This window comes from Coregonus lavaretus (genome assembly GCF_964263955.1).
Source record: "Coregonus lavaretus genome assembly, chromosome: 26".
In the NCBI taxonomy this organism is placed as follows: domain Eukaryota; kingdom Metazoa; phylum Chordata; class Actinopteri; order Salmoniformes; family Salmonidae; genus Coregonus; species Coregonus lavaretus.
Genome location: NC_140013.1, coordinates 38,973,000 through 38,991,221, shown reverse-complemented (window position 1 = coordinate 38,991,221; position 18,222 = coordinate 38,973,000). Strand labels below are relative to the sequence as shown.

At 42.2% G+C, this 18,222-nt stretch overlaps 1 protein-coding gene across 1 annotated transcript in view; it reads left to right on the top strand.

Annotated features, from left to right (window-relative positions):
* Positions 1-4,374: 4,374 nt before the first annotated feature.
* Positions 4,375-18,222, top strand: part of LOC311101347 (neprilysin-like) — a gene marked incomplete at both ends in the record, with an annotated part of 41,652 nt that continues 27,804 nt past the window's right edge. Inside the window, 2 exons of the mRNA XM_084142485.1 lie at positions 4,375-4,417; positions 9,985-10,164. Of these exons, the coding sequence (XP_083998611.1) occupies positions 4,375-4,417; positions 9,985-10,164 (223 nt within the window). The remainder of the gene's footprint in view (positions 4,418-9,984; positions 10,165-18,222) is intronic.

The window sequence follows — 18,222 nt, the reverse complement described above, 5'->3', positions numbered from 1 at the left end:
ACAAAATGAGGTGGAAACTGAGCTGCACTTCCTAACCTCCTGCCAAATGTATGACCATATTAGAGACACATATTTCCCTCAGATTACAGCGATCCACAAAGAATTCGAAAACAAACCCAATTTTGATAAACTCCCTTATCTACTGGGTGAAAAACCACAGTGTGCCATCACAGCTGCAAGATTTGTGACCTGTTGCCACAAGAAAAGGGCAACCAGTGAAGAACAAACACCATTCTAAGTACAACCCATATTTATGTTTATTTATTTTCCCATTTGTACTTTAACTATTTGCACATTGTTACAACACTGTATATATACATAATATGACATTTGAAATGTCTTTATTCTTTTGAAACTTCTGAGTGTAATGTTTACTGTTAATATTTATTGTTTATTTCACTTTTGTTTACTATCTACTTCACTTGCTTTGGCAATGTTAACACACGTTTCCCATGCCAATAAAGCCCTTAAATTGAATTGAATTGAATTGAATTGAGTGAGAGAAGGAAGGAGAGTCTCTCCGGCAGAAATAGTGAGTGAGCTGTGTTTGGACTGACTTCAGCACAGACCTGGGATAAGCTTATCCTCCCCATATCATAACCTTAATCATTAGTTAGGGCAACACAAAGCTGACTTTAGACCAGTGTCTGGGGCCCACGTCATGTGAATCATAAAACATCACCCCTATGTAAAATAAAATAAAACGATGTTAAATGTCAAACATAAGAGTCCTAATTCTTCTTAATGCCCTCAGGCCAAAAGTGGAGTGGTCATTTACTCTGTCAGTTCACTACATATGTATCCAAATACTCTTCCTTCCTCTCACACCCATGTCAAGACTCTCACCCGGATGGCTCTGAGACCTCATTTGTTTGCTAAGTTAATTGGTATGGCACGACCCTTCGGTGAACTCTGGATTGTTTCTGGGGATGGCCATGTACTATAGGGTTCATTAGGCCTCTAACTGGATACTGGGGGGGGGGGTCTACTAAGCTAACATATGGAATTGTTTTAAGATGGTCATACCATGGATCATTTAGCTATTTGATTTAGAATTGTATGACCCCTTTAGGTATAAAATAAATAAATATGTAAAGATATCTCTAGGTTAAACTGCCAGATGTTCTGTTAGGTTACTTAGATTGAAGCACAGGTGTGTCAGACTTTTAACTGGATATTAGTTACTGGGTTCTACAAACACTGACTGTTGCTACAGAATCAACACTGTCTCTCTGTCATGTTGTCTATTCACAATGTGTTTCCATATCTAATCATTTCACTAAAACAGAACAGAGTTGATCGGTCTTATCAAGAAGTGGACATGTTTTCAAGTACAGAGAACAGGGAAAGTTACAGCCAATGATACGTTTCAAACATGTCCTCTACAGTATAACCTGTCTCTATCAAACTGAAAGGAACAGAGGATGACATCATCAGTCTGATAAGGGCTGTATGCATCAGAGACCCATCATAGTATTAGGGTCATCTTATGTATGAGAAAGAATATATGAATGAGGACATGGGCACGGAGGAACAGATGAGGAACACAGGGTCATTCCACGCTTGTGATTACATGTGTTGTTATGCAGGAGAGAATGATGGGGTCATTCCACGCTTGTGATTATATGTGTTGCTATGCAGGAGAGAATGATGAGGCAATCACTTTCTTTTATTGAGGAAAAATGTATTACTATAATCAGGTGTCCATCCAAATCTTTTATGCGAGTAAAGTACATGTCGGATCAAAAACGTCAGGAGAGGCCTGATGAAAACAGAACATTCCAAATGTCCGACAAAAAAAAAAAAGCTAGACAAGGTGGGATCTTTTTGTGCAAAAATGAATTAGCGAGAAACGTCGGTGGAAACGTTTTTAATGTGCAAATATTCATATAATAACCATAATATCGAAGTCAACTTGGAGTCACGCGATGACATGATGTGTGGTCCTCCCACTACGACTCGTCGGGAAAGCATGCAGTTTATTAGGCTACAGATGAAATAAGTGATGATGATCTTCCGCCCTGCTGACCACTTTTTTTGCTCCTCCCCGCTCATACAGGAGTAATAAAGGATATTTTTTTTGTATTCATTATATTTTAATTGTGATTTATCAGGGGTTTCTGCGGTAACCTCAGCACCCCTACTTCCCGAGGCTATGTATATAATGCAAAATTTTTACCAATTTAACTTTTATTTTTTTATTCGGTACATGGGAATTTAACTGCAAAGGGTATTTTTATGTGCACTACACCATCACACACCGCCTTTTATCCGCAACAAGTCCATTTAATGGAAACACATCTCTGGTGGGAAAATGCTCATATTGTTTTTATGTGGATATTAGAATATTCACATGAAAATCTGTCACCAATTGGATGGAAACCTAGTTTATGAAGGTGATATGTGGTTGTCTCACCTAGCTATCTATAAATCGCTCTGGATAAGAGCTTCTGACAAATAACTAAATTATAACTAAGTATTTTATTCAGACAAGAGGCACACTAACTCTAAGAGCAATGCAAAGTAGCCTACATCAACTAATATCAATAAATAAAAAATAGCACCCTAGCACTTTGCAGATTGTGCAGCAATGTGGTTTTAAAAGTGGGCTATGTGTCCAGTGTGACAACTTTGTGATTCCTCAATTTAAATGACTGTCTGCATTTGTAAGCTATTCATCCATTATAAAGACCAGGTAGTATAGGCCTCATAAGCCAGATCTCCACTTTAGTTATTTAGCAGATGTTCTTATCCAGAGCAACTTACAGATAGCTAGGTGAGACAACCACATAGCTAGGTGAGACAACCACATAGCTAGGTGAGACAACCACATATCACCGTCATAAGCTAGGTTTCCATTCAATTGGCGACAGCTTTTCATGTGAGTATTCAAAAATCTGAAACAAAATATGAGCATTTTTCCACTAGTGTTGTGTTTCCACCAAACGGACTTGTTGCGGATAAAAGGCTGTGTGTGATGACGTAGTGCACATAAAAATACCTTTCGTTTAAGTTTTAATGTACCGAATAAAAAGTAAATGTGTTTCCATCACATTTTCCACTCTGCTGATAGTTTTGTCACAAAAAACTGTTGCGTTAAATAGCATCGTGCCAACTCTGGTCTTGGCACCTGCGCTCTAGCCAACAGCTTTCATATACAGTGCGGGTAGGCTAGTCTACATGATGAGATTATTATGGATAAGAGCGAGAACATTTTTAATTGTCAAACGGCAGACAATAATCAATTATCAAGTCACCAGAATAATACCCTTGCCATTTATTGGAAAGGAGCATCAAGATCACCATGCACTTTCATCACCCTGGGAAGTTCATCATAAATGATTTCATCTGTAGCCTAATAAACTGCATGGTTTCCTGAGTGGGAGGACCCCACAACATGTCATCGAGTGACTCCAAGTTTACTTTGATACTGTATGATGGTTATTATATCAATATTTGCACCTAAAGGCGTTTCCACCACCATTTCTTGCATAATTAATTTTACCAACCTAAAAAAGATCCCACCATGTCGAACGAACAAATTATTTGTTGGCATTTATACAATTGTACCGAAACTACCTGTTTCCATCACAGCTGTCATTTTTATACCTCACTCACATAAAAACTGTGAATGGAAACATGGTTATAGACTGAGGATGAGTCAATTAACGTCAATTTTAGCCTGCCCCCCTGACCCAAGGTTTGTTGCAACTTGCAAGATATTGAGATAGGGGAGTTTGATCAACGAATAATGCAAGAGGCAACCATCATCATATCAGTGACTGACCGAACTGCGGTATAGGCAGCCTATTCGCTCATGGCGAAATCCGGTCGCCCAGCTATTTAGGAGCGACTTGTGGCGCGCTCCTCATCTGCTCGCAGCTCGAGCTTCGTTGACAGGCTCTCTTCTAAGCGCTGCCTTATAGAGAGGCAACGTATCGGTAACCGCTAAGTGGGGAACTTCACCGGGATACTTCACTGACAGGTCACACGTTCACTCCCCGGTCATTAGACTTTTCCGTTGATTTATCCTACATTTCTCGCTCAAGCGTCCTTTCAATAGAGATACAATAGAAATACAACTATCTTGGACTCTGGCTTGGGGATGTTGTATGCTCGTGGCGTTAACAGGTAGGCGAGATAAGCTTGTGTGCACATTCTGTGCCAGCAAAGGAAGAGAGAGGCGGATTGTTCTTGAAACCCACAGACAGGCAGCGAGAACCGAAGAGAAGCTGCTGCATGTGCAGTAGCTAATGGGGATCCTAATAAACTAATCTAAACAGGGAGCCTACATTCTCACCAACATCAATTTCCTGGTCGTATTTTCTCCGCTCATCTGATTGACGTTTGATGGACGTTTGATTGGTTGATGTAATGCCCATATACATCATCGACCGAAAATTTTCAGAGACACCTGGTAAGTCGGTTACGCGTGTCAAAGCTATTCTAAATATTGCTCTTTGATGCTTGGTCTGTGTGTGAGACAAGTGGCATTCACCGGTTGATCATCATGTCATCCCACGGAGTTTTCTTTACTCTTGTTTGATGTGCAACAGTTAGGACATTCATTCAGTCGCCTATGTGCTTTCACCTCCATTCCCTTCTAGGCCATTCAGTCTCTCTCGCCAGATATGATAATGTGTTTATTGATGTCATCATTTTAGACAGATTTTTGCACACAAAATACATGTTTTAATATGACTAGTTTACCCTTCGGACATGCTTTGCACAGACTAGAATGTGTTTGGGATGGATCTTTAAAAAAGATATATATGTGGACATATTTGATACCAGCGCTGACATTTCTATAAATAAAACACAATTTGAGTTGTTGTGTTGGGGGCAGTCATGGACATATGTGCTGTCTCCATTGTAATGATTCCCAATAGGGGGTTGGGTTCTGCGAAGGATAGCCGCCAGACCACATGGTTTTATAGTGTTTAGCCATTATTTGAAGGATGCATTTCAGTAATTTAATTTTGGTATCATCTGGACATTTTGATGGTAAACAATAATGTCTTAGAGGAACCATAACTTCAGGCTTAAGTTAAGTTACGTGTGTGTGTTGTGGTTACAGTGAAACATGAGTTTCATTTTGAAGGGGTTTGTGAGGTCTCAGGGGATTGCGATGTTTCAGATTCATCAGAGTAACAGACAACAATCATAAACAAAGCCTGTGTGTTTGTGTGTGTGTGTGTGTGGAGTCTTAAACCCATCTGGAGCCCCCATGCATCACACACGAACAGAGGTGTGTGCGAAACAATATGTGTGAGACAGTGTGTGTGTGTGTTTCTGTGTGTGTTTGTGTGTGTGTGTGTGTGTGTGTGTGAGAGAGACATAGGCCTACTACAAGTGATCCCTACAACTCACTCCTACAGTAAGAGGTCACACTGTCTCACTCCTACAGTAAGAGGTCACACTGTCTCACTCCTACAGTAAGAGGTCACACTGTCTCACTCCTACAGTAAGAGGTCACACTGTCTCACTCCTACAGTAAGAGGTCACACTGTCTCACTCCTACAGTAAGAGGTCACACTGTCTCACTCCTACAGTAAGAGGTAACACTGTCTCACTCCTACAGTAAGAGGTAATACTGTCTCACTCTTACAGTAAGATGTCACACTGTCTCACTCCTACAGTAAGAGTTAATACTGTCTCACTCCTACAGTAAGAGGTCACACTGTCTCACTCCTACAGTAAGAGTTAATACTGTCTCACTCCTACAGTAAGAGGTCACACTGTCTCACTCCTACGGTAAGAGGTCACACTGTCTCACTCCTACGGTAAGAGGTCACACTGTCTCACTCCTACAGTAAGAGGGTACACTGTCTCACTCCTACAGTAAGAGGTCACACTGTCTCACTCCTACAGTAAGAGGTCACACTGTCTCACTCCTACAGTAAGAGGTCACACTGTCTCACTCCTACAGTAAGAGGTCACACTGTCTCACTCCTACAGTAAGAGGTCACACTGTCTCACTCCTACAGTAAGAGGTAACACTGTCTCACTCCTACAGTAAGAAGTCACACTGTCTCACTCCTACGGTAAGAGTAAACACTGTCTCACTCCTACAGTAAGAGGTCACACTGTCTCACTCCTACAGTAAGAGGTCACACTGTCTCACTCCTATAGTAAGAGGTCACACTGTCTCACTCCTACAGTAAGAGGTCACACTGTCTCACTCCTACAGTAAGAGGTCACACTGTCTCACTCCTACAGTAAGAGGTCACACTGTCTCACTCCTAAAGTAAGATCTCACACTGTCTCACTCCTATAGTAAGAGGTCACACTGTCTCACTCCTACAGTAAGAGGTCACACTGTCTCACTCCTAAAGTAAGATCTCACACTGTCTCACTCCTACAGTAAGATCTCACACTGTCTCACTCCTATAGTAAGATCTCACACTGTCTCACTCCTATAGTAAGATCTCACACTGTCTCACTCCTACAGTAAGATCTCACACTGTCTCACTCCTATAGTAAGATCTCACACTGTCTCACTCCTACAGTAAGAGGTCACACTGTCTCACTCCTACAGTAAGAAGTCACACTGTCTCACTCCTACAGTAAGAGGTCACTGTCTCACTCCTACAGTAAGAGGTCACACTGTCTCACCCCTACAGTAAGAGGTCACACTGTCTCACTCCTACAGTAAGAGGTAACACTGTCTCACTCCTACAGTAAGAGGTAATACTGTCTCACTCCTACAGTAAGAGGTAACACTGTCTCACTCCTACAGTAAGAGGTCACACTGTCTCACTCCTACGGTAAGAGGTCACACTGTCTCACTCCTACAGTAAGAGGTCACACTGTCTCACTCCTACAGTAAGAGGTAACACTGTCTCACTCCTACGGTAAGAGGTCACACTGTCTCACTCCTATAGTAAGAGGTCACACTGTCTCACTCCTACAGTAAGAGGTAATACTGTCTCACTCCTACAGTAAGAGGTCACACTGTCTCACTCCTACAGTAAGAGGTCACACTGTCTCACTCCTACAGTAAGAGGTCACACTGTCTCACTCCTACAGTAAGATCCCACACTGTCTCACTCCTACAGTAAGAGGTCACACTGTCTCACTCCTACAGTAAGAGGTCACTGTCTCACTCCTACAGTAAGAGGTAACACTGTCTCACTCCTACAGTAAGATCCCACACTGTCTCACTCCTACATGTTACCTACCATCTCTCTTCTTACATCTCTCTCTCTCTTGCATATGTCAGAAGTCATTCTATCCTAGTGCTTAGACTTGACGTGCGTGGCAGGATTATGGCTCTCTCGCACCCACACACACACACACACACACACACACACACACACACACACCTCATGCAACACCCCCATATGGAGACCCCGCCCCCTCCAACATACACCTCGTGGTGTGACATTGTGAAAGCACACATGGCTGCTGTCGTCACCAAATGTAATCCCTTTCCGTGTGTGTGTGTGTGTGTGTGTGTGTGTGTTGAAACAGTTTCATGTGCTGTGCAGTCTGCAGGCTAGAGTAACAGTAAGCTCTGATTAGTAGGTCAAACATAACACTGATCTTCCTCTCTCTCTTCCTCTGCCTCTCTCTCTCTCTCTCTCTCTCTGCCTCTCTCTCTGCCTCTCTCTCTGCCTCTCTCTCGCTCTCTCTGCCTCTCTCTCTCTCTCTCTGCCTCTCTCTCTCTGCCTCTCACTCTCTGCCTCTCTCTCTCTCTCTCTCTCTCTCTCTCTCTCTCTCTCTGCCTCTCTCTCTCTGCCTCTCTCTCTCTCTCTGCCTCTCTCTCTGCCTCTCTCTCTCTCTCTCTCTCTCTCTCTCTCTCTCTGCCCCTCTTCCTCTCTCTTCCTCTGCCTCTCTTCCTCTCTCCACTTCTCTTTTCAGAATACCCAGTGACCCTCATCCCTCCATATCTCTCTATCGGTGTCTCTCTGTCTCTGTCGGTCTCGATCTCGGTCTGTGTGGTCTTTCTGGTCTGTCTGGTCTTTCTGGTCTTCCTGGTCGGTCTGTCGGTCGGTCTGTCGGTCGGTCTGTCTCTCTGTCTGTGTATTATCAGCCTATATCTTGTATGGAATGTATTTTTTTCCAGGTAAAATATAGCTGCAGTGACATGCCACTCCTGGCTGTCAATCATTGAACTGGAGCCGACTGGGATGATGGAATAGGTGTGGATGCATAAGTGTTCTAACAGTTAGCATCTCAATTATCATGAGTTACAGCAAAAGTGGTGTCAGAGTGTCTGGTCTTCTCTGCTCCCCGGCTGTAATGGCCAGTTATCTGTCCTCCTAATGTAACAGTAGGTGCCTAATAGGACCAGATTACAGATGTAGAACAGTGTTGTTCCATCTACGTATTCAACCGTTCTAAAAGCCGTACTTCAAGTAGACATCAGGCACCTGTGTGTCTGTGTCTGTGTGTGTGGTGTGTGTGTGTGTGTGTGTGGTGTGTGTGTGTGTGTGGTGTGTGTGTGTGTGTGTGTGTGATGTAGTTGTGGTTGAACGGGAGGCAGATAGACTTTGTCCCCTGGTTGGGTGCTCTCATCTCAACCAGCTTGTAAAAGTGTGTGTGGTGTGTGTGTGTGTGTACTTGACAATCGGGGATCAAGGATTAATTGCCTGTTGAGGAAGAGTTTACTACTTGCTAAGTGCACTTTGTTGAGGAGTTGAACTATAACTTGGTGAGAGGAACATTCTCTCTTTCTCTTTTCTGGTTCTGGAGCCTTGTATTCTTTCTGCTGCACATATTACAGGTAGGGTAGTATATTTTCATCTGGACCATTTTGTGGGCTTTTATAAGGTTTGTACCTTACTGTGCGACCCCTCTCCCTTTCCATGTCTTTCTCTTAGAATTGTCCAATTTTTCTCTCTCTATTTCTCTCTCTCTCTATACCTCTCTCTCTATTTCTCTCTCTCTATTTCTCTCTCTATATATCTCTCTCTCTAGTTCTCTCTCTCTATACCTCTCTCTATTTCTCTCTCTCTATTCCTCTCTCTCTATTTCTCTTCTTTTCCCTTCCACTTCTCTCTTCATCATGGTGTTGGGGAGGGTTGTCCTTTATCGTGGTGTTGAGGAGGGTTGTCCTTTATCATGGTGTTGAGGAGGGTTGTCCTTTATCGTGGTGTTGAGGAGGGTTGTCCTTTATCGTGGTGTTGAGGAGGGTTGTCCTTTATTGTGGTGTTGAGGAGGGTTGTCCTTTATCGTGGTGTTGAGGAGGGTTGTGCTTTATCGTGGTGTTGAGGAGGGTTGTCCTTTATCGTGGTGTTGAGGAGGGTTGTCCTTTATCGTGGTGTTGAGGAGGGTTGTGCTTTATCGTGGTGTTGAGGAGGGTTGTCCTTTATCGTGGTGTTGAGTAGGGTTGTCCTTTATCATGGTGTTGGGGAGGGTTGTCCTTTATCGTGGTGTTGAGGAGGGTTGTGCTTTATCGTGGTGTTGAGGAGGGTTGTCCTTTATTATGGTGTTGAGGAGGGTTGTCCTTTATCGTGGTGTTGGGGAGGGTTGTCCTTTATCATGGTGTTGAGGAGGGTTGTCCTTTATCGTGGTGTTGGGGAGGGTTGTCCTTTATCATGGTGTTGAGGAGGGTTGTCCTTTATCGTGGTGTTGGGGAGGGTTGTCCTTTATCGTGGTGTTGGGGAGGGTTGTCCTTTATCATGGTGTTGAGGAGGGTTGTCCTTTATCGTGGTGTTGGGGAGGGTTGTCCTTTATTATGGTGTTGAGGAGGGTTGTCCTTTATCGTGGTGTTGGGGAGGGTTGTCCTTTATCGTGGTGTTGAGGAGGGTTGTCCTTTATCATGGTGTTGGGGAGTGTTGTCCTTTTAGTTTTACGGCTGAGTTGTTGCCACATCTTTCTATTAGATATCATGTTTAGTTGGTTTATATTCTTCAAGGAGATTATTATGACTGTAAGTCGTTTTGGATAAAAGCGTCTGCTAAATGGCATATTATTATTATTATTATATTATTTCAGAGTTAAAACCTTCCTTGTCTCCTGTCTCCCCCTCCCCTCCAGGTGAGTCATTACAGCCAGCAGCTGAAGGAGTGTTGAGCATGGCAGAGACCGTCCCCCCTAAGTCGGCTAAGAAGCCGCGCTGGACCTCCCTGGAGATCGGCCTGCTCACCGTCGTCTCCCTCCTCTTCATCGTCATAGTGGCCCTCATCGTCCTCTTCGTCACACAGCGGACTGACAGCGGTGAGTGGAGAAACTCACAGAGCAATCAATATGCCAATCAATCAAGCAAGCAATGAATCTATTAATCAGTTAGACAGTCAGTCAGACAAATCAAATGGAATTAAAACGTTATGTAAAGTGCATTTAGCCTCAACAAATGTTATGGTGATATTTACATTTTTGTCATTTAGCAGACACTCTTATCCAGAGCGACTTACAATTAGTGAGTGCATACATAATTTTTTTATTTTTCATACTGGCCCCCCGTGAGAATCGAACCCACAACCCTGGCGTTGCAAACGCCATGCTCTACCAACTGAGCTACATCCCTGGCGGCCATTCCCTCCCCTACCCTGGGCCAATTGTGCGCCGCCCCATGTGTCTCCCGGTCGCGGCCAGCTACGACAGAGCCTGGATTTGAACCAGGATCTCTAGTGGCACAGCTAGCACTGCGATGCAGTGCCTTAGACCACTGCGCCACTCGGGAGATATGATTAATGAAAAAAATCACAGATGAGTTTACTATTCTTACGGTTGCAATCTTGTGCGCTTGTGTAGCCAACTTTCTGGCAGCCAGAACCCTAAAACATACTGTTAAGTCAAATGTTATGGCACATTTAATATGTGGGTTTCAGACTTAAAGGGGCAATATGCGTTGCTACATAAATTTTTTGACTTTTATATTAACGATATTTACCCATTGATTCTTGAAGAATATAACTTATAGATGCCTCATTAGCTTGAGTCAACTGTCGTACCCCATCGGGACACAAAATATAAGATTGTTTTGCTCCTTTGTTTGTAAACATTTAAGTTGTAAACAAACGCAGAATAGCCTAAAACATGGTTAAAATGATAATTTTGATATCATGGATGGTCAGTCCTTAGCATCCATAGCTCTGCCCATGAATTTGAGAGTTGTTACATTTCTCCAGCCCCTATCCCACAGCTTTTTACCAAAACAGTGTAGCGGGGAGTCAGCTTTATTATTGTTCAAACTGCAGATTGCCCCCTTAAAGTTTGTCAGCTCCAGGGGAGCGTTGAAGCGTATAGTGGCCTGAATACTGAAACCCACTCCACTAAGGAGCAGGGCTTTCAACAGGCTGCTAGAGGCCTCTTGAGTGTTGTTTTGGATGGCCAGTACAGCGGGACAATCAATGAGGCATGGAAAGGGAGGTTAATTAATGGCCAAGTGTGTAAATGTCTTTGTTGCTACAGGTAATGTTCAATTTCAGTCCCTAGCGACTTCCCTTATGACCCTACCCCTTTGGTGATCAGGGGCTATGATTGATGTACTGTAGGCCCTATGGCAGAAGGTCTACTTAAGACCAATCTATACCCTACGGAGATGGACGATTCAGAACATAGCAGAGTGTAGATTTTTTGTCACAAAAGGGTCGGCTCCTTGTAGCGTGCCCTGACATTTGAGGTACTCCTGTGTCACATTAAAATTGTAACGCACCGTATCATTCCTTTGCATAACCGTGGGGGCAGTGTTGTGTAGGCGGTGACGCTCGCTTGGTTCCTTGATCTGATTTATAGGCTATAGGCTATGCATCAAAGTAGCCCATTTTGCATTGATAAATCAATATGATCTCAGCGAGTGTTCAAACAATAAACCAAGCAACCTTGTAGCCTTAATAGAATCCCTACAAAAATGTGTTTTGTTTAGAAGTGATAACTAGTGATTCCAGGCTATTGATACATTCAAGCTGCATATCAAACTGGGATATAAGTATAAGAATATTTGCCAGGGCATATTATTGAATTATAAATCTGATTATTTCACATGGTGATATGGGAAGCTAATCAACTTCAAAATCACTTCAACTTCAAGATTGCTGTCTTGGTTTAGCTTGACATTAAATAAGTAGCCTGTTTTGCTTTGATAACCAAATATAATCTCAGCGACTGTTCAAACAATTAAAAAATTAAAAAATTGTAGCCTTATTAGAATCCCCCAAAAAGAAGAGTCTTTGTTTAGAAGTGTTAACGTTACTCTAGACTATTTTGAAACATAAAATCAAACTTTTTTTTTGGAAGATAAAAGGCCGGCTAGCTTGCAGTGTTTAGCCAACTTGCTAGCAAGGGAAGACAACAAGTCAACAAGAGAGATTTATTTTGCTTTCACCACAAATGAGAAGACAACAAGAAAACCTGGAACAGCGAGGTATCGTGTTACCAAAAGGTGCGCATTGCAACAACAACTAAACATTCCACCCAACGCGTAGATCTGTTCACGTAAAGCGTGTTGAGAGCTTATGGACATTGGAGGTGGAGTCTTCCTAGTCCTTTACAGGCCATTAAACACTGAAGTGATAGGAGCTAGGAATGGGGTTTTGGGAATAAAATAGAACCAGGCCATTGTTCACACTGGTTTAGTTACAGAAGACGGAGACATGACGCCTTCATGTTTACTAATCCATGACTATGGATAACTCAACATGGGCAGTACATGACTGTCAATAGATTATTACAAACGTGACAGTGTGCAACAGGTGATGTGTCTGTTGGTGATTCATGATTGATAGTGAGATATAACTGATGGGTTTTGAAAGGCACCACTTTATTAACGTATCCCAGCAGCTTTACAGCAGTCATAAAGTGTTGGGTATTGATTATGTGACAGTAAAATAATGAGTTGATGAATTAAAGCAGGGGTGTCGAACTCATTTTGCCCCGGTTGCCACATTCGGTCTTCAATTTCCTTGCCGTCAAAACTTGCAAAGAATAGTCCTCTATCCATCATTTTTGCCATTTTCGATGCTCCCTGAGTGTCTAGTGATTATTAACGAGCTAGACAGTCAAGAAACTGTATGAACATAGGTCCATTATCATTTATACACAGTTTAGATTTGGTTTTAGTCATTTTAAGGTCTTTCCTATAGCTAGGGTCAATGTCTCTCAAGTGCTTTGAGATGGCTACTTTTCAACAACCAGTACTGTTTCCTTCAGTAGAGTTCTACCACTGATGACTACTGTCTGACCAGCAGTACTGTATCCTTCAGTAGAGTTCTACCACTGATGACTACTGTCTGACCAGCAGTACTGTTTCCTTCAGTAGAGTTCTACCACTGATGACTACTGTCTGACCAGCAGTACTGTTTCCTTCAGTAGAGTTCTACCACTGATGACTACTGTCTGACCAGCAGTACTGTATCCTTCAGTAGAGTTCTACCACTGACGACTACTGTCTGACCAGCTGTACTGTTTCCTTCAGTAGAGTTCTACCACTGACGACTACTGTCTGACCAGCAGTACTGTTTCCTTCAGTAGAGTTCTACCACTGATGACTACTGTCTGAACAGCGGTACTGTTTCCTTCAGTAGAGTTCTACCACTGACGACTACTGTCTGACCAGCAGTACTGTTTCCTTCAGTAGAGTTGTACCACTGACGACTACTGTCTGACCAGCAGTACTGTTTCCTTCAGTAGAGTTCTACCACTGACGACTACTGTCTGACCAGCGGTACGGTTTCCTTCAGTAGAGTTCTACTATTTATTTAATTTATTACATTTACATTTTAGACATTTTAGCAGACGCTCTTATCCAGAGCGACTTACAGTTAGTGAGTGCATACATTTTCATACTGGCCCCCCGTGGGAATCGAACCCACAACCCTGGCGTTGCAAACGCCATGCTCTACCAACTGAGCTACACAAGGTTCCATTTATTTATTTAACCTTTATTTTATCAGGGAGTCATATCAGGGAGACCAAAGTCTATTTTTACAAATGAGCCCCGAATTACATAAATTACAGAAAATACTCACATCAATATAAATACAAAATGCCAGCAGAAAGATAAACACAGTAATAGACACCAAAACATCAAATTTAAGAACATTTTGAAGATTTTTCCACAAATAAGGTGCAAGAAAACTAAAAGCTGATTTAACCTAACTCAGTAGAGACCAAAGTAATTTCCAGAGCTAACCATCCCTGGTGTGGTAACTCGTATGTCTAAAGTTGAGTAAAGACATTAGGTACAGTGGGACTTTTTTTTGTAAAAGGGCTTTATAAATGAAAACACTAGCAATGTATCAACCTACGTGACATCATAGAGGACCAACCAACTTCCTGGTAGAGAATGCAGTGATGAGCACTAAAACTGTCACCCGTAATAAAGTGCAGTGCGCTATGATAAACGGCATCTAACGGCCTTAATGAAGTGGCAGTTGCGTTTATATAGATGTCGCCATAGTCTCGGACCGATAGGAACGTCGACTGAATAATCTGCTTTCTACTATTTAGCGCGAGGCAGGACCTGTTTCTATGGAAGAAGACCATTTCTATTCTCAGCTTCTTTACTAACTCAACTATATGCTTTTTAAAAGACAGCTTTTCATCTATCCAGACGTCCAGATATTTGTAAGCACGGACACTATCAATATGGACACCATCCAAAGTACATGTGTTTAAATCATCAAAGTTATTTTTATGTGCTCTAGAGAACAAAATATACTTCGTTTTACCTGCATTCAACACTAATTTCAGGGCAATAAAGTTTTTATGTAATACAATGAGGGCAGACTGTAGTTCATATAGAGCCTGGTCAACCGTGGGGGCAATAGCATACACAACAGTATCATCGGCATGCAAGTGCAGGTTACAGTTTTTAACACACAAGTCAATATTGTTTATGCTATATATATATATATATATAATATATTAAAGATTATAAACCGGGTAGTTCGAGACCTGAATGCTGATTGGCTGACAGCCGTGGTATATCAGACTGTATACCACTGGTATGACAAAACATTTATTTTTACTGCTCTAATTACGTTGGTAATCAGTTTATAATAGTAATAAGGCGCCTCTGGGGTTTGTGGTATATGGCCAATATACCACGGCTAAGTGTTGTGTTGTGCCTAAGAACAGCCCTTAGCCGTGGTATATTGGACATATACCACACCCCCTCATGCCTTATTGCTTAGTTATACTACTGACGACTACCAGTACTGTTTCCCAGTGTTATAGTACTTGAGTCCGACTCATCCTGATTTTCATGACTTGTGACTCGACTTGGACTTGACCATTGGTGAATCGGACTTGGACTCGCCTTCTCGATAATAGGTGACTCGGACTCGGACCGGTCTTCTTGTAACTATTTGTACTTGGACTGGATAGGCTACAGTGATAAGCTGAATATTAGCACTGGGTGCGCAGAGCAGCGAGGGTTCTGTTCTCTAGCAGTGGAAAGGACAGCAGGCAACATAGGCAAAACATCAGGCAAGCTTCCCCCTTGCTTCCCCGTAACCACCAGTCACCAGCCTACTATTTAGCTTTGCCTGGTTAAGAAACACAAACGGCTTTATGAAATTGAAAACAACGGTAGTATGGAGTTTAACAGTAAACATCAGTCTAACTATTTGTCTCTCTCTCTCTCCTTGAGGATAGAAAAGTAATCTGTCCTCTCGCTCTAACCTCCCCCTTTCCCCCCTGCGTCCCATAGTCCAGGTTCTGACAAGTCTCAGATAGACCGAAAATTACAGACACCGACATTGTCTTCTTCTTGCTGAAGCATTTAGCGTATGTCGGTAATTTTCTGTGATTTTGCTACATATTGTTCCTGTAGATTAAAACCATGGTTTGGTCAACACCAGTAATAGCCTATCCATTATGTTGATTCCTGCTATGAGAGTATCAGCCTGTTCCTGTTTCACTGTCGGCTGCTGTGTGAGCGAGCCACTCTCACTCTCTCTGACCACTGTGCGCACAGAGGAGGGAGAGATGCATTATGAGAAGCACAAGCATATGACCTTTGCTCAAATGCAATTGTGGGACAAATGCGGTTTTCAAAGCAACTACTGTTGTTCTAGTTACAGAGAGCTTTCTGTGAGCACCACTCAACAACCGCAGTAGGCTGTAGCCTGGTATGGTTTGGATGCACACACAGAGTGGAGCAGAGCGCGCCATTTGCAGTGAATAGGTAGCCTAGGCCTATTGCTGGAATGTTTTTGTAGGACATAAGCCTACATTTACTGATAGATTAATCAATTAGCCAACAAGGCTATATAGCAACAATATAATATTTACATTTAGAAATGTAGCTAAGTGTTTTGAGTTCCCACTTCCTCAGGTGGTGGATAATATTCATAGATAGAGATGGAGCAAAAAAAATAAGTAGGATAATTCTGGATCCTATTTTGACAGGTTGCACATCAAAATATAAATCAGCATTTCCTGGATATGTTAGAAGAAAAAGCTTACTTTTGGACTCAAAGGCTACCATCTTAGTTGTCAAACTTGGCACTGGAAAGAAATTGTCTAGAACAAAAAATGGATCAATTTATCTCGATATGGATTGGTCCATATTCTCCAGCACTAGTTAGATAGTCTCTTCCTGCTCATCAGTGATGTCAGAGCTATAGTTAGTGACTGCGAACGTTCGGCCTGCTGCACGGTCACTATGGAAGCTCTAGAGCACCTGGTTAAACTGGCTTTGAGAGCATTTTTTAAATTCTCTAAATAGATGCCATTATTGCAATAATTTGTGAGTGGGAAACCTCGACTAACCTGTACCCCCGCACATTGACTCGGTACCGGTACCTCCTGTATATAGCCTCGTTATTGTTATTTTGTTGTGTTACTTTTTTTTTCTTTTTCTTTTTACTTTAGTTTATTTAGTAAATATTTTAACAGGGATGTAAACAAATTTGTGCACACAATCTGAGAGAAATAAGCCTTTTGTGCGTATGTAAAAAAAAAAAAATGTATACTAGTGGTGCGGGGCTAAGCTGAAAACGTGGACTTAATAGTGAACCAAAATATTTACCCCCTTTCTAATTTTCTCTACTTTTGCATATTTGGGATACTAAATGTTAACGGATCTTCAACCAAAACCTAATATTAGATCAAGGTAACCTGAGTGAAAAGATAACACAACAATTACATACTTATTTCATATATTTCATAAACAAAGTTATGCAACACCCAATTCCCCTGTGTGAAAAAGTAATTGCCCCCCTTACGCTCAATAACTGGTTGTGCCACCTTTAGCTGCAATGACTGCAACCAAACGCTTCCTGTAGTTATTGATCAGTCTCTCACATCGCTGTGGAGGAATTCTGTCCCATTCTTCCATGCAGAACTTTTGTGGGGGTTTTCAAGCATGAACTGCTCGTTTCAAGTTCTACCACAACATCTCAATTGGGATTAGGTCTGGACTTTGACTAGGCCATTCCAAAACATCAAATGTGTTGCTTTTTAGTCATTTTCATATTGACTTCATTGTGTGTTTTGGATTTTTGTTTTGGACGACATGGGACCCATTATGTCAGGCGAAAACCAAACACTGCATACCACAGCAAGAACCTCATACCAATGGTCAAGCATGATGCTGGTAGTGTGATGGTAGTGCATGGCTTTTGCAACGCCAGGATAGTCGGTTCAATTCCCGGGACTAACTTAAAATGGATGCACTCATGACTATAAGTCATAAATCGCTAAATGGCATATATTATATTAATATTATATTATTACTATGAGCCCATCCTCCCCAATTAAGGTGACACCGGCCGCCTGTGGTAAACACTGGTATTGTGCTGGAGATAATGAAAATGAGGTCGAAAAGTGGTGGAATTGCCCTTTAAGAAAAAAAACAAGGTAAAAAGCTACTGAATGAGCCCCAAAACGCGCTACGGTTTATTGATTTTTGATAACAGTCCAGAAATCTTGCCCGGCCTACTATAGTGGATACATTTTTAAACGGTCACAGCAGGAAGGATGCAAACAGGGAGGAGCCTCCGCGACCCCTCTGTGTGCGTGCGTCACTGTGTATGTTCTGCCTCATTATGGTGTTTGTATGCGCTTTGCGATTTAGCGCCACCTGCTCGCTCTTTGTTTTATTACAGCCTGTCAACTGCATTTATTCTATGGTACTTTGTTCTGTGGTGCATTGGGATCAGTTGACCACATTTCCTCAGAGTAACATGTACTCCAGGTTATCTCTTGCCATCCTTGTTGTGTCTGCCTGCGAAAGCATTGTCCGTAAGTATAACACATTGTCTGTATGTTCATCTTGCTATATCAGAAGTTATTTTTTTACAGATGATGATGTCATTTGGGTTCAAT